This window comes from Acanthochromis polyacanthus, chromosome 19, assembly GCF_021347895.1.
Source record: "Acanthochromis polyacanthus isolate Apoly-LR-REF ecotype Palm Island chromosome 19, KAUST_Apoly_ChrSc, whole genome shotgun sequence".
Taxonomy (NCBI): Eukaryota; Metazoa; Chordata; class Actinopteri; family Pomacentridae; genus Acanthochromis; species Acanthochromis polyacanthus.
This window is the reverse complement of record NC_067131.1, coordinates 6,951,384-6,971,786: the sequence shown is the minus strand read 5'-3', so window position 1 is coordinate 6,971,786 and position 20,403 is coordinate 6,951,384. Positions and strand designations below refer to the sequence as shown.

At 40.0% G+C, this 20,403-nt stretch overlaps 1 protein-coding gene and 1 long non-coding RNA gene across 2 annotated transcripts in view; both read right to left on the bottom strand.

Moving 5' to 3' along the window:
- The window catches only part of LOC127531057 (uncharacterized), a 66,182-nt gene that overhangs the window by 17,975 nt on the left and 27,804 nt on the right, over window positions 1-20,403 (bottom strand). The gene's annotated exons all lie outside the window — the stretch shown is intronic.
- On the bottom strand, window positions 15-5,096 carry chac2 (ChaC, cation transport regulator homolog 2 (E. coli)). Its single transcript, XM_051939295.1, has 3 exons — window positions 4,744-5,096; window positions 3,110-3,145; window positions 15-676 (listed from the first exon to the last, which is right to left on the bottom strand). Exons 1-3 carry the CDS (start codon window positions 4,876-4,878, stop codon window positions 293-295), a joined length of 555 nt encoding a protein of 184 aa, XP_051795255.1. The 5' UTR covers window positions 4,879-5,096; the 3' UTR covers window positions 15-292.

Sequence of the window (20,403 nt, the reverse complement as noted above, 5' to 3'; positions counted from 1 at the left end):
GTACTGACCCAGAGTTCCTCCTTTGTGCTGCTTTATTCAAAGCATGCTGAGTGAATTACAGATGTAGTTTTAATGCTAGTTACAGTTCATGTGTTTGTCTTTTTTTCTCTTCTCAAACAGCTTTCTTTACACATTTATTAGCACTACGATAGTTTCTTTCAGCGTAGAACACAGTGATGGCAGCGTGACAGTAACGAGTTCAACATATTTTCAGTACCTGTATGTTTAAACCCTGAGATTATCTTTCAATTATGAGCTGGTGTATAAATAACTGATCAAAGTCATATTCATCCTATTTTAAATGCTTCTGCCCATTATGGAGCCGTTCTCTTACTAAAGTTTCGAGAGAAAACAGGTGAGTGTCGGAGTCCTCGGGCAGAATAGTTCTCACTGCGTCAGCCAGCTGAAACAGGTATTCTGTGTTTTTCCCGCTTGGACCGGTGGAGCTGATGATCTGGCTGGCTATATCCTCCAGAGGCGCCGGCCCGAGGTAGTCAGGGTTGTCCTGAGAGCCGATGTAGAGCAGCGTCTGGTCGGGCGAAGGAGTGAGGGGTGGACGGGCGTAGAAGGCCACCGTGATGACCTGATAACCGCCTTTCTCCCGGTAGTCCAGGTAGCTCTTCACCTCCTGCTCCCGGCCGGTCGGCAGCTTGTAGGCGACGCCCCAAACACAACCCTGAAGAAGAAGCATGAGAAAATGGAGTCCACCTTCTTAAATGGCATTTGTTATTTATAGGAAATGCAATATGTGGTATTGAAAAAAATGGGTTTTAATTATGAAAGCAGTTGCGGTCTTGCCGCCGTATGCTGTTAATCAAGCCTAATATTATCTCCAACATTAATCTATAATAAGTTCTTTAAATAAAAGCAAAACATCATTATTAGTGAAACATACACAAATACTCCAAAACCCACATATATATATATAGTCATTTACGACAAATGAATTAAAAAAAAAGCACCAAATCCTCTGTTTGAAAAACTGTAAATGTTCCAGTGTTTGTTAAAGAATAATTAGCTGTCAAGATTGTTGTTCATCATTTCATCTTCTAATATAAAATCATATCATCAACATAAACAGTGTTACTAACCCTTGTGTGCTGTCTTCATTATACAGTAGACTGTCAACTATTCAGATCTCTAATAATGACTCAATAAATTGACTAGTTGATTAACAGAAAATTAACTGAAAACCTTTTTTTGTCTTGTTTTTTTCTGTTACATACGATTACAAAGTAAATATCTAAAAGACGTATAGGGACATCACCTTGGACTTTAGGAAACTATAATATGGGTTTTGTAAAAAATATTTCTTACTATGTTCTGGCAATTTAAAGGCCCAGACAATCATCAATTAATCAAGAAAAGAACTGTTCAACAGTGGCAAAAAAGTAAATAATCTGTAACTGCAGCCAGACTGCCGAATGACAGCAATCACAGTTTCACTGTTCAAGAAATACAGGCTGTTTGCTTTAAACTTATCAACATTTACTCAGAAGTCACCTCTAAATGTTTCCTAGATGCTTGCCATGCTGATGCCATCTCCTTTCTTGAGCAGCAGTTGACCTTGTAAAATCGTGTGTCTTTACTACGTGAAGGATGTGTGATTATCTTCAGCGCCGGCATCATTTAGAGAAGAATGTTTTTTCCTTATAGTTTGGAAAAAGCAGCGAACAGAACTTCAGAAGTCTCTTGGAATCCTATTTTGTAAATACTGCTGCTCACTTGGTTGTTGGCCTTCTCTTAACTACAGCAAATAATATAATAATGAGTAAGAAGATGGTTGAAGTGTGACCTTCAGGGAGTTAAAATCTGTTACTACAATAGGGTTGAATGATCTGTGAAAAATATCTAATTACAATTTGACTCGTAATCTAATTTTGTAAAGCCAAGCTCCAGTTGAAAATCCACTGTGATATTCACAGTTCAAATTAAAACACGACGTATTACCATATTAGGTTCTATCAAAGGTGCACACAAGGTGCATGGCAAGAATTTCCACACTGGGTCAGACACACTGTAAAACATATGTCCTAAATTTCAGCCTTTTGATTTGCTAAATGCATTTTTTCAAATGGGCTGCACATTGGAGTAGTGGTTAGCATTTTCGCCTTGCAGCAAGAAGATCCCTGGTTCAAATCCTGGCCTGGGCCTGGGATCTTTCTGCATGGAGTTTGCATGTTCTCCTTGTGCATGCGTGGGTTTTCTCCGGGCACTCCGGCTTCCTCCCACAGTCCAAAAATATGCTGAGGTTAATTGGTTACTCTAAATTATCTGTAGGTGTGAATGTGAGTGTGATTGTTTGTCTGTATATGTAGCCCTGCGACAGACTGGTGACCTGTCCAGGGTGTCCCCTGCCTTCACCCGAGTCAGCTGGGATAGGCTCCAGCACCCCCCGCGACCCTAGTGAGGATAAAGCGGTGTATAGAGAATGGATGGATGGATTTTTTCAAATCATGATCGTTTTATTGTTCGATCCTCTACAAATAAAATGTGATTGTGTTTGCTTTCTGCAAAAAAAGAGCAAAACACATTTTCACCACCTACAAACATGACACATCTTCATTGAAAGTTCAAACAAGTGGGTGAATTAAGTTTCTATACTTTATTTTAGCACATCTAAATGCTTGCTGAAAAGTTTATTTTATCATTTCAGCACTGAAGATCAAGTTACACTGTGCATGTATGTGATGTCTAAAAAAATATGCTAAGAATACAGATTAAATGGCATGTTTATGTTGCATAAGTTAAGTTTTAAGCAAAATCTATCATATAGCTGAAATGAAGAGTAGCTTATTAGTACGTTATAACAAAATGAAATAATAATTTGGATTAAGTATTAAGAGTTTTGATAATGAGTCAAGCTGCTGAGGAACAGCTCCATGTCTTCATTTTATCTCATTAAACAGTGGATTTGTTTGTGCTATTTGAGACTATTTGTTGGATAAAACCAGACATTTATGCTACCTTGGAATTTCGAGAAAAGGAAACTGACATTTCAAAAACTATATGATTAATTATGAGAAAATGGTTGGCAGATTGACCAGTAATAGATGTAGTCTTAAGTAAGGTATGGTACTATTAAGTTCAGTAGTTTATATAAACTCACCTCTGGGTCCTCCACCAGTGTGACTACACGGCCAGGCTGTAAAAGACAATGACAGAAAATCCAGCATTCAAAAAAGCTGCAAAATAAAGACATTAAATGGAAGAAAAATGAATATATTACTGGGATATAACACAAATATCAAAACAGATTATGGAAATTTTCTGAAAGGTTATAGCAAGAAAAACATAACCTCTATACTGTAAAGTAGCTTTAACCCATAGTGGAAAATAACTGTCAAAAAAAGTAATACAATCAAATCTGCATGGCAACTATGAAAATTTCTCGAACAAATGTAACTGATCGTCTGCCAAAAACTGATTGTGCATTTATTATCGAAGCTGCATCGCACAGTTTTTAAAGGCTGCTTTGATCTGGATCCAACAGTCTTGACGTACAAATACAGTACACCCAACTTTATGTGTGTGGAAACTGCTAAAGTGTGTCTTTAAAAGACCTTTCTTGTAACAGAATAATTGTGACCAAAAAATATTTGTAATTGATGGCAGAATTAGGCATGACATTTACAATTTAGGCAACACTATAGTATTTCCAGTGTTTGGGCTGTATATGTTTGCTATCTATAAACTGCTTTAGGCTGTGCATCATTAACATAATATATATATATGGGATGCAAGTGGAAAACTGCATTAAATGTCTTGCACCGGTCCCTTAAAGACATTTCATTTGTTGTTGTACATTCACAGCTGCTTTTACATGAACCAAACAATCATAACTTGCAAATGCACATAACTTTGTGTTTTTGGTGACAACAAAGGTTTGTCTTCATGAAACTCGAACATTTCTTGTAACCAAATTATTGTGACCAAAGATATAATCAGGCCTGACATTTACGATTACAATAGAGTTATAATGTTAACTATTAAATAAACCACCAACTATTTTGGTCATTAATCAATTAGTTTGAATATTTCTTTAAGAAAGAAGTCAAAATTCTCAGATCTTGGAATATTAAATTTAATTATGTTGTAGTTTCTTTACTTTTCTATGACATTCAACTGATTCTCTTTGGGTTGTGGATAAAACAAACTTTACAAACGAAAGAACATTCAATTAATCCAGAAAATAATCACCAGATTATTCAATACTGAAAGTACTTGTGAGTTGCAGCCCTAAATTACAGCCAATATTACTGACATTTAGGCTATATGTATTTGGTGTGTCTGTTATTCTTGTTTCAGACTGCTTTTGACATGATGTACTTTTGGAAAATGGTATTCTGTGAGTTGAACTGGTCACTTAAAGCTATTACAACTGGTAAACGTTGACTGAATTGTTTCATGTAGAACACAGAGGAGGTTAAAATCATGCTGACACATCATGATAACTGGTTTTTGAGGATCAGTGTTTTGCACAATACCTTACAGAACAAGTGGATTAGTTATATCTTTATAATGGTGTGTTTGTTTTCATGGAAGACAATGTAATAATATTCTAATTTTATTAATAAAAGTCAATGCTATGTCTCATAATAAATAAACTTACTTAGTCTGCTAACTGTTTAAGGGTGCAACAGTGAGCTTCACAGACACTCAAACTAAGTACAGGAACACTACTCGGCTTTCTACAGCCGGGACGCTATGCGGAAGGTCCCAAAGCCGGTAACGTTTACTCACCTTCCCCGGTACTCCCCGGTGGTCGGTACTGCCCTGCCAAAACCGACGACTGAAGCCTTTAATGTAACCAATTCTCTTTTCCTCGTAAGGAAAATCCACTTTCCAAATGAGGGAGCCGTAACCGAAGACCCACATGATAAGACGGTAAGCTAACGTCCCAGTAGCAAACACGACGAGGACGGTTCGAGCTGAAGGACCGGTTTTAGTCTGACGGTTGTAACGGTGGTCATCACATTAAAATAACCGGCATATGTACCTGTAACATGAAGTTCAGAGACAGGAGGGGCAGCTTGAAGCAGCTGTCCCCGGGGCAAATTGTCGTCACCAGGTTACGTAAACACGACTGTTTCCGCTGCGTAACTTTCAGTATAAATTGTTATAGTTTGTGCTGCATTGCCGTAGCTACCATCTTTAGACTGTTCTGCTTTTATTTTGAAGGGAGAGCCGCTTATTTCAGTGTTCTCATTGTGGGTCAAAAGGCTCTTGTCTTTTTAGACTTGGTACATGTAGCAGTGCTAATGTTAATTTTTTTAAGTAAGGTACATTATCACCTAATACTACAACATAAAAAATAACCAGCAGTATAACTATATGTATATATGTTATCTGTCCAACTATCAGACTTTATGTTAAACTATTAACACTATGCTACATTGTCTTGCTATATACAAGGTAGCTAGCTTGAATTCTTCACAACTGTAAACTAAGCATTCCTGGTGGTATTATCTGTCTAAAAGGCTAACTAGCTGGCTATATGCTAAATTACCTTGCTAATGTAATAACGTAGTAGCTAACCACAGTTAAAACAAATATACCTCTCTTATTTCAGTGTTCTCATTGTGGGTCAAAAGGCTCTTGTCTTTTTAGACTTGGCACATGTAGCAGTGCTAATGTTATTTTTTTTAAAGTAAGGTACATTATCACCTAATACTATAACATAAAAAATAACCAGCAGTATAACTATATGTATATATGTTAACTGTCCAACTATCAGACTTTATGTTAAACTATTAACACTATGCTACATTGTCTTGCTATAGTACAAGGTAGCTAGCTTGAATTCTTCACAACTGTAAACTAAGCATTCCTGGTGGTATTATCTGTCTAAAAGGCTAACTAGCTGGTTATATGCTAAATTACCTTGCTAATGCAATAATGTAGTAGCTAACCACAGTTAAAACAAATATACCTCTCTGAAAACCTAACTACCTGACCTTATGTTAAACTGACAACGTTATGCGATATTAGCTTGCTAATGTTCATATCTAATGCAATAACATAATAGCTAACCACAGTAAAAACAAAAAATATATGTCTAAAAAGCTAACTACCTGACTTTATGATAAACTAACCGTGTTATACAATATTAGATTGCTAATGTTATTATCTAATTAAATAAAATACTAGCTGACCCCAGTAAAACTGCAACAAATAAACAAAAAAATTATTCAGTCAACCAGCTAGCTGACTTTATGGTGAAGCAATAACGTTATACGATGCTAGCTTGCTAATGTTGTTATCAAAGACAATAACATAATAGCTAACCACAGTAAAAGAAACATTCATCTAAAAGGCTAACTAGCTAACTTTAATGTGAAACTTGTAAAAATCTAAAAACAATTATTCACAGGTTGATTCCAGTTTACTCTTTAATATTACTCAGCTGTGGCAAAATTACTAAATATCACTTCTATGTTCTTTTTCTCTTTGGAAAAATGTTATTATTTCTTCTGTATATTATAGTAAAGGGCGTCAATATTTAAAGAGTTGTATCAAGTTGGGAGGTGAGGCACTAGAATGATTCTGTGAATTCTTTAAGAATACAAATTTTCCAAAAGGGTGCCATTTTAACAATACTCATCCAATGTCATGTATTTTTGTGACTTTTAAAGCACTGATGTTATTGAGACACACACAGATAGACAATAAATGTGTTGACGTGACCTTATCATGCAGAAAAAGTCACATTTAAACCCTGTGATGATTACAAAAGCTATATTTCTCTGTCTTAATGATCTGGATGACATACTTATGGATGTCCACAGATGTACTCGTGGGTACACATCCATTCATTTATTTTTTATTAAATGTGTATTGTGTCTTGCAAGCAGGAACTGGGACAGATAACACAGGGCTTTAAACCTGACACCAGGGGGTGCTGAGTTTCTATTTCCCACAGTATGTCATGGTGTACTCTCCCAAATAAGATGCTCTTCATGTATGCCATGTGAGCACTGATTCAGAACCAAACAAAGTGGACAGCAACAGTCTGGCCTGTAATGTCAGCTCGATGAACAGCAACTATGCTCATCATCCTGCCTCTGAGAAAGGCTCGTCAGCAAATGTTTTATGTAATGTACCATGCTCCAGTTTGGTGAGGCAGATCTGTGGTTGAAATCCCCATTTGGGTTGGGGAAACAAAGAAAAAAAAAACCCATCAAGATATGCTTGTTCAAGTCACCAAAGCCAAACCTGCTGCTCAAAGGTCGGCTCCAAAGTGGGAACGTCTGTAAATGTGCAAGTGTGATGTGCACATGACATTTTTTTAAAAATCCCGCTTCGCTGCTCTTTAAACTCCAAACCATGTTCTTCTTTATTTCGCCTCTTGTTTAAATTACTGTCATAACACTTGCCATAATTAAAAACGGGTTGTTCTGTGAATGAAGCAAGTAGTAGTTCATGTTCCCTACTGTGAAAATAATGAGCTATTTATATTAACAGTAAACCTCTATAGAGCGACGCAGACGTGTACTTACAGATGTGGGCAACTAAGCTAAATCCTGCTTTAAATATCTTAATCCTAACATACACAAAATTGTTACCTCGTTCATATGCAAAATAACACCAGCAGTAGCTCACAGACTGCCCCACGAGTGTTCCTCTTTTGCAGTGTTTTGTCTTTGACGGGTTTCTTGCAAAATATTTAATTGTGTCTTTTCCTGCTGTCTGTTGGCTTTGCATTATGATGACAAACAGCGAAGGCATTTAGGGAAATATACACAGTCTGTTCTACATCGTGTTTGTTTTCTAAGAAAAGAGGCAGTTTTCATGATGAAGAATATGTTGTATTTGAAGAAAACCGCTGTATACGCTTTCAGCAGTGGAATTTGGCAAATTTGTTATCTCTTGTTCAGAAGATGGTAAACAGAGATGTTGCCGTAAATGTGAGGATAAATCAAGAAGCTGGAATGTGAGCAGAATTTACTGTAAAATGTTCAGTTCCGCTATTTACTTCGGAACCAATGTGAAACCCATTTTCTTTTTCGCACTAATGACTTCAAAAATCCACATTAGGCCTACTGTAATCCGCTCTTTATTCCCGATGTAATCAAAAAAGTCAACATGATAATCATAATGAATCAAATCATTATTCCAATCAGTCATTATTCTAAAACAATTAATCAGAGCCGGTAGGTGGTTTTCCCTGAGTGTCGTCCTCCAGCAGTGTCTTTCTCTATCCATGTTACATTAACTTTTTTTACTTTTTATTTTTGCTGGCCTTCTTCCTCTCTGACAAGCATATCCTCTCAGTTTCAGTCTCTTTTCCCCCAGCGCTCCTCCTCTCTTTGTGTTCCTTCTCCAACTGCTGAGCTGCTCCTAAACCTTCCTGTGCTCCTCCTGCAGAGGCTTCTGTTTATTCATTAGGGAGGTGGCCAAGATAGAGCTTTACTCAACCATTCTTCCTCTGCTTTTTGCTCATTTGTACAAGCTCACTTTGATTTAGGAGGGATGCGTGTGACTCAACAGCATGTCATTTGATCAGTTTTTTTGCATTTAAAGGGGCCCTCCGCAAATGTTATATGTCAGAGTCAGTTTCCTTGACATGATGAGCACTGCACGGCACAGCCGGTGAAAACAACAGTATAATGTTCTCGGTGGTGTCGGAGGGAGCTCATCTAGTTCTCTGACAAAGTGTCTAGTGACCACTTTGCCATTTGGACCCAAAGGAGGAGGTCCGGTGGTGTCATTATAGAGCAGCAAAGTCTGCTGAGGATAGATTGGGATGATGAAAAAGAAGAAAACATCAGGTGTTCCCACACTTAAAGCAGTTTTTGTTCCTAAAGCTTACCTCCAATTGGGAAAATTAAAAGACCATTATAGAAGTATGACGTCATTCTATTGATAGAGGCATTAGATAAGAAAATGCTCTGTATGCCTTGAGCTGAAGACATACTTTCACATGTAATTTGAAAGACCTGTTGAATAGAAAGCCTGTGTTATCATCTGAAAGCATGTAATTTGAACAGCTTGGACGTTTAAAAAGGCACAGAAAGTCTCACAAAGGGTGCTCTTAAATTATGAAACTTAGTGGGTGAAAATCAGGATACGTCAGCTTCCACTTCACTGATTGTCACATACTTTTTAAAAATCTGTGACTTGTAAGTCCCTCAGCTTTTTGAAAGCACAATCCTAAATCACAGAAGTGCCCCTTTAAGATGAATTACACCCCCCGCTGTCTGATTTCTTGTACTTTCTGTAGTGTGCTGAGTGGGTTTTCTTGTTGAGACCACAAATCCAGGGAAACGTGGCTGTTCCCCTCTTAGTTCTTTGTGCCAAAACCTTCTTCTCTTTAACCCAGTTCCATCGAGCTTCGCTAAATGGAGCTTTCAACATCCAGAACTTCCCTTTTTTCCCCCTTTTGTGTGTTCCAGCCAAAGGTGGAAGGCTATGTGAAGAGGTTCTGGATCGCGCTGGCCAACCTAATCAATTTACAATCAATATTTCTTGTTATTGCTCCTAGTGAGCAAGCGTGCACTACCGCTGTTGCTATCTTTAGTCACTCCTTATACTTCTTAAACTGCTCTTTCCTCTCTGGTTGAGCTTTGAAAAGAGATTTCCTCAGCTAGTGGAACCTTTTTCTTTCCGCCATCCACCTCAAAGATCATCTGACTAACCTCCGATATTTAGTTGTTCTCCTGCAGCGATTGAGGTCCACAAAACCCATCCAAAGGTCTCCTCCATATTGACTCACTCTCGCAGCAGTGGTTTCACACAAAAAAAGCTCTTGAACCTCTGACTCCCTCACAGCAGCCATAGTGAGGAATTGGCCGAGTGAGCTATAAAAGTCCACTATATGTAGGAAGCGAGGTTGAGTGGGCCATTTTGGGCTCTGAGGCCTGAGACTGTTTGATCCTGAACTGCTCATATGACTCCTGAGATTTCTCTCACTGGCTCACATGCCTGCTTGGCGAATGCAGCCACATTTATCAGCACTGTTGCCCGAGAACGTGAATCTATTCCGGGTAGAACAACTAATAGTGATAATATGAAGGACTGTAAGATAAGAAAGTCATTATTACCAAGTCAATATTATCTATTTTGACTCGTTTTTTTCATACCGAGACTGCAAAAAAAAGCCTAATTTGTAAAAAATGTTGGACGAGCAGAAGCATTGACTAATTAGAATAATAGAATGAGAGAATCATGTCCTCATTGACTGATATTCTTCCTCTGTTTTCAGTCACTGTAGATATAATAATGGAAATGATGATAAAATGGAAAACTTGCACGGATGATAAATGCTGCGTTCTCCTTTTGTCTTATCGGAAACAAAAGCCAAAACATTTGAAGTCCATGTGATGACAGAAGCTTCGGTATATTTAGAATTTATGTAAAGCTGAAGTTTCTGCCAAGACAAAAACTGCATTTGACTTAAGAAGGCCCTTTTCACAGAAATACAGATAATAAAAATGAATAAATAAATATGCAGAGGTAATGTAGGATTTCCTAATGAGCTTGTTTGCACCACTAAAACAGAGCAATATGTTTATTTTATTCATGTTCAGAAAAATGGGCTTCAATATCCCTAAATTGTATAACTGCTGATATTAATTTGTTTTATAATGATGAACCACAAGCTATTTTCCTCCAACTGATATCAAATGGTAAAACATCAGACAACAGCGTGGTGAAACAGCACTTCCTCATTTATTTTTTTTATCTGAGATAAATAAAATGCCTAAATTTGGGTCATTGTAATCTTTAAAAAACATTCAGTCATCCAGCTTGTATTTTCATTTTCCTGCATGTGATGGGTAGCTACAAAGATACACATTCCACACTTGGGACTGACATTTCTGAAGGGATTTGAGATATTTTCTCCCAAAATTGGTATAAATAAGGCTTAAGTCCAGTCGTTGCAATGGAAACTAATACTCTAAAGCTTCCTTGAGCTCTGCTCTCCCCAAAGCTACATCTTTATCAGCATGTTTAAGCGGGAACCATGAAGTGTTATAGGAAACTGATCAGAAGGGACTCGCTTTGGTTTTTTTCAGCCTGCCAGATTGCCCAGTTTAAAATTAACTTCATCTTGGGAACGGTATGCTATGTGGCGGACTCCAAAGAACAATTTGTAGTGACCCGTGGGATGTGTGGGATGTGAAAATGTAAATGTATTCATTAAAAAAAGTAATTATAAACTGCAGAGCAGAAGTCGACGTTATGATATAGATCTACATTGGTGCAACTTTGCCATTAGTAACCCAGTGAGTCTGTGTGCTCAATTTAAAGTGTGAATGACTCAGATGTTATATTTTAAATAGAAAGAAAACCCCACAACCATTCAAAAGTTCTGTGCTTGAAAACAAAGAGTCACACTCACACATTCAGTAAGCATTAAACCGTATTATTGGCAATCCTCAAGCAACGATGAAAAATATTAAACATATAAGTAGGAGAGAGCTTGGCGTAGATAAAAGTGGACCCTGAAAGAGGTTGTTGTTAAATATTAGGGCTGAACCATAAGCAGAACAAGTGTTTAGCTCCTCTGTGAACATGCACTTATGTGTAGCGATGCTTTGAGCTAGAAGCTAAAGTGAGCATGCCACCATTGGCTAATTAGCATTTAACACAGTACTGCTACAGCCAACGGGGTTCTCAGTAATTTTATATCTATTTTTGTTATTGTTCAGTAGAAATGTTGACCTGGTGGTAGTGTTAGACAAAAGGTCATGGGGCGGCCAGCTCATCCTCAGGGGACCATGAGTGTCAACACCAAATTTAATGGCTTCTGAGCAATTTAATTCAGAACCACAAATTATGGTGGTGCCACTCAAACCAAAGTATTTATCATATACAGCTGCAACACAAAAATCACTGATAGTTGACGGTGTTACAATGCAGTGTTACTTTGGCATGCACCAACCACCCAAGCATTACAGACCAAGCAAACTCCCCACTGCCAGCAGCAAATTCCAACAGAATAATGCGCCTGCCACACTGAAAAACTGCTAAGGAATGACTGAAGGAAAACAACCAAGAGTCCAAGACATTGATTCGGCCTCCAAACTCGCCAGATCCCAATCCGATCAACAGAGTCGAGGGCTGTCGTGGCTTATGTGATGGAGCAGGTTGTCTGCTATCATCAAACCTAAGGTTGGTGGGTGTATCCTTTTCCTCTACGTGTGCTAAAGTGTCCATGGACAAGACACAAAACCGAAGTTGCTCTTAGTGCTAAAATGCTGCTTAGCTAACGTTAAAAGGCATTATATAGATGCAAACCACTTTCCTCAACCCACAGGACGTAAAATGAGCCACATCCCAGCGCCAGAACACCACATACCACCTGCGTAGGAGCTTCTTCAGGATCTACGTAATATTAAACAGGCGGTTTTAATGTTGTGGCTGATCTGTGTTTATCATCTGGGCAGCATGAATGTCAACATTTCCTGTCAGTCCTGACAGTGAAATAATGGAAAATTCAACCTGCTCAGGGTGCTAGAAGAAAGCTCAGCAAAAACAACAAAGCCAGTAAGAGTCATCATTTTGGTACTTTGGATATTTGTAGCAAATTTCATATTTCATGCCACTTTTTCATTATCAGGATACATAGTCTGGAAGACTTTAATGTCTGAAGAAAAACTCTATATCAATCATTGTGATGGCTGTCGAACTACTTGAGAGGACTGAATGAGTGACAGGCCAGTATTGCCATCTTTAGAGCAGTATTGCTAACCCTGGAAAAGGCTGTATCGACTACTCAGGCAGAAATTGGGTAGAAAAGTCAACACTGTGCTGGCACAAATTTCGGATTGGACAGAATTCAGGCTTGGGTTTGAGGTTTAAGAGCAGAGATGAGTCAATGCCAGAGCTGGTGGACAGCTGGCATGGAGTCAGGGCCAAAGTGGAGTTATAACCATATCAGAGCAGAGCCGGTGTTGGTGTCAATCTGGCTGAAGAGCCACAGAGGAGATGTGGAGATGAGATTTAGTCAGCGCCAGTGAAAAATTTGAGCAAAGATAGAGCGGATGCCCATTCTGGAGATGAGTGGGAGTTGATGTCAGAGAGGGAGTCTCGCATTTACTGAGGAAGCAGGAGCTGATGACGAAGAAGAAGATGAGTGGAGTCTGAGTTGCGTCAGAGTGGAACCAACCAGATAATTGCTGGAGAGGAGCCAGCATAAAGCTGCTGGAGTCTGTACTGAAGTCAGAGAAAGAGCTGGAGTGGGGGAGGAGAGCTGAGATGAAGAGGTGGAAGAAACTCAGCATTCATGAAAGTTTCTTCTCTCTCTCGCTTTCCATTTTATTCCTTTTCTGATCCTAACTATGTGTTGATTTTAGAAGCGTACGACAGTGTGAAGCGGACGAAGAGAAATTGTGCTGTCAATGAATATGTTGAGCTTGGCAGGTGAAGAGGGCTGGCTTGATATGATGAAAGGGAGTCTGTCACTCTGGCTGGAGACGGAACATTTTGCTCTGGACACTTGACAGACTCACAGCTGGTAATCACAGGAAAGAAACATTCTCTCTTTTCGCTCTAAATATTGTCATCCGCGACACCTTGGAACTATTTCAAAGCCCGAAATCAAATCAGTCATTTATTAAATTTTCTGTGCTAACCAGAAAATCCATACAGCCTTCTCTGAATTAAATGATTCATTACAGCACATGAAATCATTTGCAAATGAAATCATTAGCAAGTAGATTGAATAGGAGATTTGTCTTTTAGCCTCTTTCAAAGCCTCTCCCTCAGTGTTTAATTAAAAATGTTTCTTTCCCCTCAAAGAATATCCATTGCTCTGCTCTTTCATTGTTGATATTTTTCTCCCATGTTCACTTCATCCACTAATGACCAGAATATCCTTAATGCTTTATCAAAGTTGATCTATATTTTGGATTTTGCACACTAATCCTTCCCGGAATAGGTCAAATCGCATAAATAATCAGTTTAATTGCTTGTTATGAAATTTTGCACAGACATCGCTGCTCCCCAGAGGATGAATCCTGATGACTTTGCTAAGCCGTGACTTATTTTGTTCAAACCATGTGCAGCCAACTAAACCAGCTTGTTTACTTTTCACCTCGGCCTTGCTGAGCTGAATGCCTTAAAGCGCTACAGTGATAGTTTGTAAAGCGTATTTACTTCTGTCTTGATTTTATTTCATGGCGGCAAAGTCCTTTTGGTCCTTAGAATCTGCTTTTAGTGTTTTTACTGATGCATCTCAAGGTCATTATCTCAATGAACCATTCTTCTCTTCTCTGCCTCAGCCTTACAGAGAGCCTCATTCAAATTTCTTTCATTGTGCGTTCAGTGTGTAAGTTACATTGATGAGTATACAGCATTCAGGGGCTCAGTACTGTGTGTTCTGCATGTATATCATACAGTGGATCGCAAAAATGATTTTAGGGGTCATTTGGTGGCAGTGTCTTATAGTCTTTACTATACTGTTTAATGTCACGTAAAGACTGACAGCCATATTTGTAGTTCCAAGCTCTGAGATGAAACTAGTACAGTCAGTCCCTCAAATCCTTTTGTTAGATTAGGTAAAGAAAGCATGTAATCAGTATTCCCTTTATTTTCTTGTGTTTCTCAACTGTCTGCATGCTGTTGGAGAGATATGGAGAGGAAAAAGTTGATTTTTTTGTCATTTTATTTCAAGAACACCAGAAAATTGTGCGTCAGTGCACCACTGACTACAATAGCACAAAGCACACTACGACCTCGGTAACTTGACATTGATGAAGAGCAGGAAGGAGGGGTGAAAAAAATCACACGTTACGCTATGTACCGAAGATATGTGCCAACTCTATACATTTGATATAAATGTGTTAGACTTGAGAAATGTCCTTGAAGCTTTGGGATTGTGTGCTTACGTTTCAGGTTAAGAGTTGATGGACGAACAAGGTACATTTTCCCTTTCACTAAGTTAACTGAGTATGATTTGCAGCTTATTGAATGTCTTGATAATCTCAAAACTCAATTTCTGGAAAACTGTACTACTTTAAGGAAAAATTTTACATTTTGGAGGAAGAGGCTTTTTTTTTAGTATATTTCAAGCAGTAGCTGATTAGTTTAGCTTAGAATTAAGATTAGAAACCAGAAGAAACAGCTAAACGGTTTTTTAAAAAGCAGCCTGTAGCACCTTTAAAGTAAAATGATAGCATGTTGTACCTTGTTAGTTTATATCCAACAATTAAACAACAAAAAATACTTTGCAGTTTGGCCTATTCTTATGAATAGTAGTGGTATCTTATCATCCAAGTGTCTGACAGAAAGAAAGAGAAAAGTCGTGTTTCCTAAATTGAAACTATTCCTTTGAGCAACTTGGTGTAATTTAATAACATGTTCCCGAACACAAAATTCAAGCAACTATTCGGAAATCCTCAGCAGTCTAGCTTGCTGCAAAATTCTTTCAGACATTCCTTCAACCTGACACTGCCTAAAATATTTCGACACACACTGACTTTTTCATTGTGTGCTAATGAAAATTTCTCCCCTTTTACACTGCATTCTTTCACATACAGATGCTGCCTGGCTTTTTCTTACTCCACCATCTTCCCCTTTGTTTCATTTTATTGTGACAGCGCGAGTAATAAGGGCTGAAGCGGAGACACAAATGGAATGGAGCCAGTTTGTAGCTTGCGATGATGAGGTGGCCATGACTGCGTGATGGGTCAGATTGGAAATTTGGCCAGGCCACCAGGGAAGGTAATTGTTTTCCAGGGATGGCAAGGGTTACACGGGAAAAAGCTGCAAGAAGAAATAGGGAATGAGAATGGAAACAGTGAAGGGAGGGTATGAGTAGGTTAGCAACATAAAGAGCCATTCTCTCCACCTCCTCCTCCTCCTCTTCTTCCTCTTCTGTCATTTGTATCACTCTGTCCCTCCTCCTTCTCTCCTCCCGTTCCTTGTCCTTATCAGATAAGCGGACGCCTTCATTCTAAAGGTGCTACTAGACATCTCCAATAACTATGTGTGTATTCATGTGTGCGCCTGTGTGTGAGTTTTCATGACAGTTATGGGAGCTTGTCATCCTGCTCCCTTAGATCAATGGAGCACAGTTGCCTAGCAACCTGCTGATCGGGAGGAAGGAGGCGGGGGAGAGAGAGCAAGAGAGAGAGAGAGAGAGCAGCATAAGATTAGAAACGAGAGAGATGGAGAGGTCTGCTGAAGGAAGGAAAGAAGGGAGAGAAGTGGGTGAGATCAACAGTAAAGAATGTTGTGGCTGGATGACAAGAAATAAGGCCTAAGACAGTGGAGCTTAGCGTGTCAAATCTGTCTTTGTGCGTACAGTAAGAGTGGGAGGAGGAGGTGGGAGGTAGTAAGTGGAACATGGGGTGTGAATGCATGAATCGTGCATATGTGTGTGATTGTGTGTGAGCTTGTGCAACAGTAGTTTGGGACTGATGAGTTGATGTTGATACTATCGCGCTGAAATAGAACATCAAAGTGCTACCATGGTGACGCCAGCAGCACAGTCTCTCTCATTTAGCTGCTGATTTAATTATCTTTATCTTAAAGGGGAACAAAGTGGTTAAACGCAGTGTACTGGGAGGGAGCGGTGGTAGAGATAAACAGCAGGAGGGGGTGAGCGTGAGGAAGATGGTGGTGGTGGTGGTGGTGGGGGGAGAGAATGGAGAGGGGGAACTTGGAGGGAGATGAATTTGGACAGGAGGAAATGAGGAGAGGGGAGGAGAGCAAGGACGAGGCGAATGAAATGAGAGCGGAAGAGAGATGGATGGAAGAGAGTCTGATGATCAGGTGTTGGCTGGTCTCTTGAGAGATGCACACATATGGTCCAGATCGTCTATGATATTTACATAGTCTACCCCCCCCCCCTCTCTGCACCCATGACGCTAGGAGGAAAGACGAGGTAATGAAGGGGTGTGAAGGGAGGATGGGGTGTCATTATAAATGAAAAAGAGGGAGGTAGGGGGTGAGAGAGGGAGGAATAGCTGTACATCCCAGAGGTATACTCTGTGACTGAGTTAGAATAACATGTGGAGGCAGAGTGGCTGTTAAACTTTATGGAGGATTGAAAATGGACAATTAGCATCTCAACGATCTCACTGTCACCTGGAACATTCTCCCCTGTTGTCATAGTAACCCACCTCTCCCTGCTCGCACTTCCTAATTCTTGCTACCCCTCTCCGCCGTGGCCTGAGCGTTCACACTTGCACCTGCAGACTCACAAATGGGCACTCCATGTGTGTGATCAATACAAACTGCATTTTGTGTGCTTCTGGTCTGGCGCGGTTTGTCATTAAGGGAAATCTCGATGTTACAGCATACCAGGATCTTGAACTATGAGACAATAGTGTCCATCCAGCTTGTTGGTGATCGTTTCTGGAAGGCTGTTTCAGGTTTAAACGAAGCAAAGGACCATTAGGTTTCCTAGTTTGGTGTGGGTGACCCCAATTGGCCTGCACAGAGCCTTGACCTCAGCCTCTACCGACACCTTTGGGGATGAACTGGAACGCAGACTGTGAGGCAGACCTTATTACCCAATATCTGCACTCAACATCAATAACCCTCTTGTGGCTGAATGGGGAGGAAATCCCTGCAGTTAGGTTCCAAAATCTTGTGCAAAGCCTTCCCCAAAGACTGGAGGCTGGTCGGAAATTAATGCAAAAAGTTTTGGAATTAAATGTTCAAGAATCACCCTTTTTGCAGGAAACGGTTTACGCAAGTGTTACTAATAACATTAAGGATGGCTGCATTCCATTTAGGTGTCCCAGTAAGTCGTGGAAGTGTGACAGTAAACCGGTATAAACAAACTGAAGCAGCCAAATTGAATTTTTACTTACACCTCTGGCTTTTTTTGCTGTGAAAAATCCTATTAAATGTGATTATTGTGTGTCTGCATACTTTTGGTCATATGGTGTATGACATCCTGCAGTGGTTTACTTATTTGTGTGTGTGCACGTATCAACACAAGTATCAAATTTGTTTCATTACTGTAAGGTGCATCTAGCTTCAGGCATCAGAAGGCTGCAGTGTTTTCTATGCTGTGCTGTGCAGCTAATGTGACATTTGGGAGGCCACGAGGTAAAAGGTAAAGGGTGAAAGGTAAAAGGTGGCAATGTGTTCCTTGTTACTGGTTTCCCTGTTCATTATCCACTCTGAAAGTCCGGTCCACTGCACAAAACTGCCTCGACCCTTGACCCCTGACTGTAGGGCATGGAGTGCCTGCGGGCTGAGAGGAACTACATCACCATGACGACCAGTAGCGGATCGTAGGTCAAGATTTATGGTCATTTTGATGCTCACAGACACACACGAAGCTCTGCACATGTCCACACACACACAGGCGTAAATCACTGGTGTGGAGGGCTAATGAACTATGGATCTTGTTTTTTTTTTTTACCCCATTTGGCCACACATGTAAGCAAGCCCACCCTCGCACACAAACACACAACTCCCCTCCTCTCATTCAACCTCTTTAGCCACTTACATACACACACACACACACACACACTACTTTTTTCAGTAACAACAACATGGCCAAGAAAACACTGTTTAAACTTGTGGGGACCGAAATGAGGTCCCCACAAGTGACATTGTTTTCGGTTTTTCTACAGTTGTGGGGACATTTGGTCCCCACAAATATAGCCAGCACCTGACCACACACACACACAAACACAAACACACACACACACACACACACACACAGACACGATCAGACGAGCATTGTTTGGTCCTTGTCGGTCACTCTCCATCTGCTGGTCAGATGATCAATGCTAATGCCTGCTGAGAGTTCTAATGACACACAGATCTATACACAGATGGACTGCACATTTGCTCTTTGCGCCTGCGTGTGTGCGTGGTCGTGCACGAGCGTGGGCGTCCATGTGCGCGTGCTCGTGTACATGCGCTAATGTTATTTGTGTTTAGAAATTGCAATCCTTTGATGAGGACAGGTCAGCGCTATTGTTATAAATGAGAGTAAGATTGCAAGGAGGTGACCTCTCCTGCCTCACACACCGAGACACACGCATACACACACATATACACTCGTGCACACACGTGGCTGTTTGCACTATTGGCAAGTGGAATTAGTAAATGTATGAGCTACACAGAAACTCATTACAACACGATTAGAGACAAACCTCCCATTTAATCTCATTTAGAAAAGGGTGGTTGCCTGTCAAACACACTCACACATACACACACTAACTCACTTATGCGCATGCACAGATACACATTTGTACTTACACAAAGACCAACCTCTCTCCATGACAGCAGAGGTGTCGGTGTGACTCATAATATCATACCTTGTAATCATATTCTCTCACCACTGTGCCGGGAAGTGTTTTAAATGACACGGAAAGTCGTCTACATATACATAATCCCACTGTTTATATCACATCCCCATTAAAAAACCTGATATTTCCCTACAAGCGCTTTGTCACCATTCACAGCACAAACTAGGTAGCTCGGCTCCAAACACAGTAGCACAAACTGACATAAATGCAAGCACAAAATACGGGTGCACAAACACGCACACACGCACAGTGAATGCTGACAGATGAGTTTTTATTTTTGGCTGTATATTCTCTCTGCTGGCAGTTCAGACACATATTACCCGTGCACAAGCGCACCCTGCACACACGCACACATATATAAAGAAAATATGTATACACACCCCGACACACACATATACAGTGACCTTCTCTCTGCTGAGTAGGCAAAGAGTCAGGGGTCACTGCCTGCTGTCAGCCTGTCAGAGAGAGGAAGGAAGAGGGGAAGTGAGACGAGGCAGAGGAAGAGAAAATGTAGTTGGAGGAATGTACAGAATGGAGTTCCTCCGCCTCATCATTCAATAAGGACTAATGCAATCAGAGGCGGCCCATATCTGTCACGGTTAATGTTGGCTGATAGAGTCGCAGCAATTTAAAATGCTCATGGTATAATGCATTTCCCTGTGCCTCTTACAGACTGATGATGCATCACATCACGCCTTGATGGCTCTTGTAGAAACAGATAACCTGCTCTGCAGCATGCTGAATCGAGTCTCCATTATGTCTGACCATTTTGCTCATTTTTATCTTAATTGACTACAAAGGACTTTCATTATGAGACACGAAAGTTACCTGAAGTTCACTGCTCAATCTTTGGGAATTACCGCAGATAATTATATCCTCCGCTGCGATTTTGTCAAGCAAACATAATGCCCACACAATGGCCACAAAAGGTATCTATCCCTGAGCTTTAATTTAGCTTTGGAAGAATGGATTTAAAAAAAAAAAAAAAAAACGTTTCTATGTTCTTTAGAACATCCTGGCTAACAAAGTTTCCATATGATCAAATCCTTAAGGCACACCTGTGCACTAATCATGGTGTCTAATCAGCATCTTGATATGGCACACCTGTGAGGTGGGATGGATTATCACAGCAAAGGAGAAGTGCTCACTATCAGAGATTTAGACAGATTTGTGAACA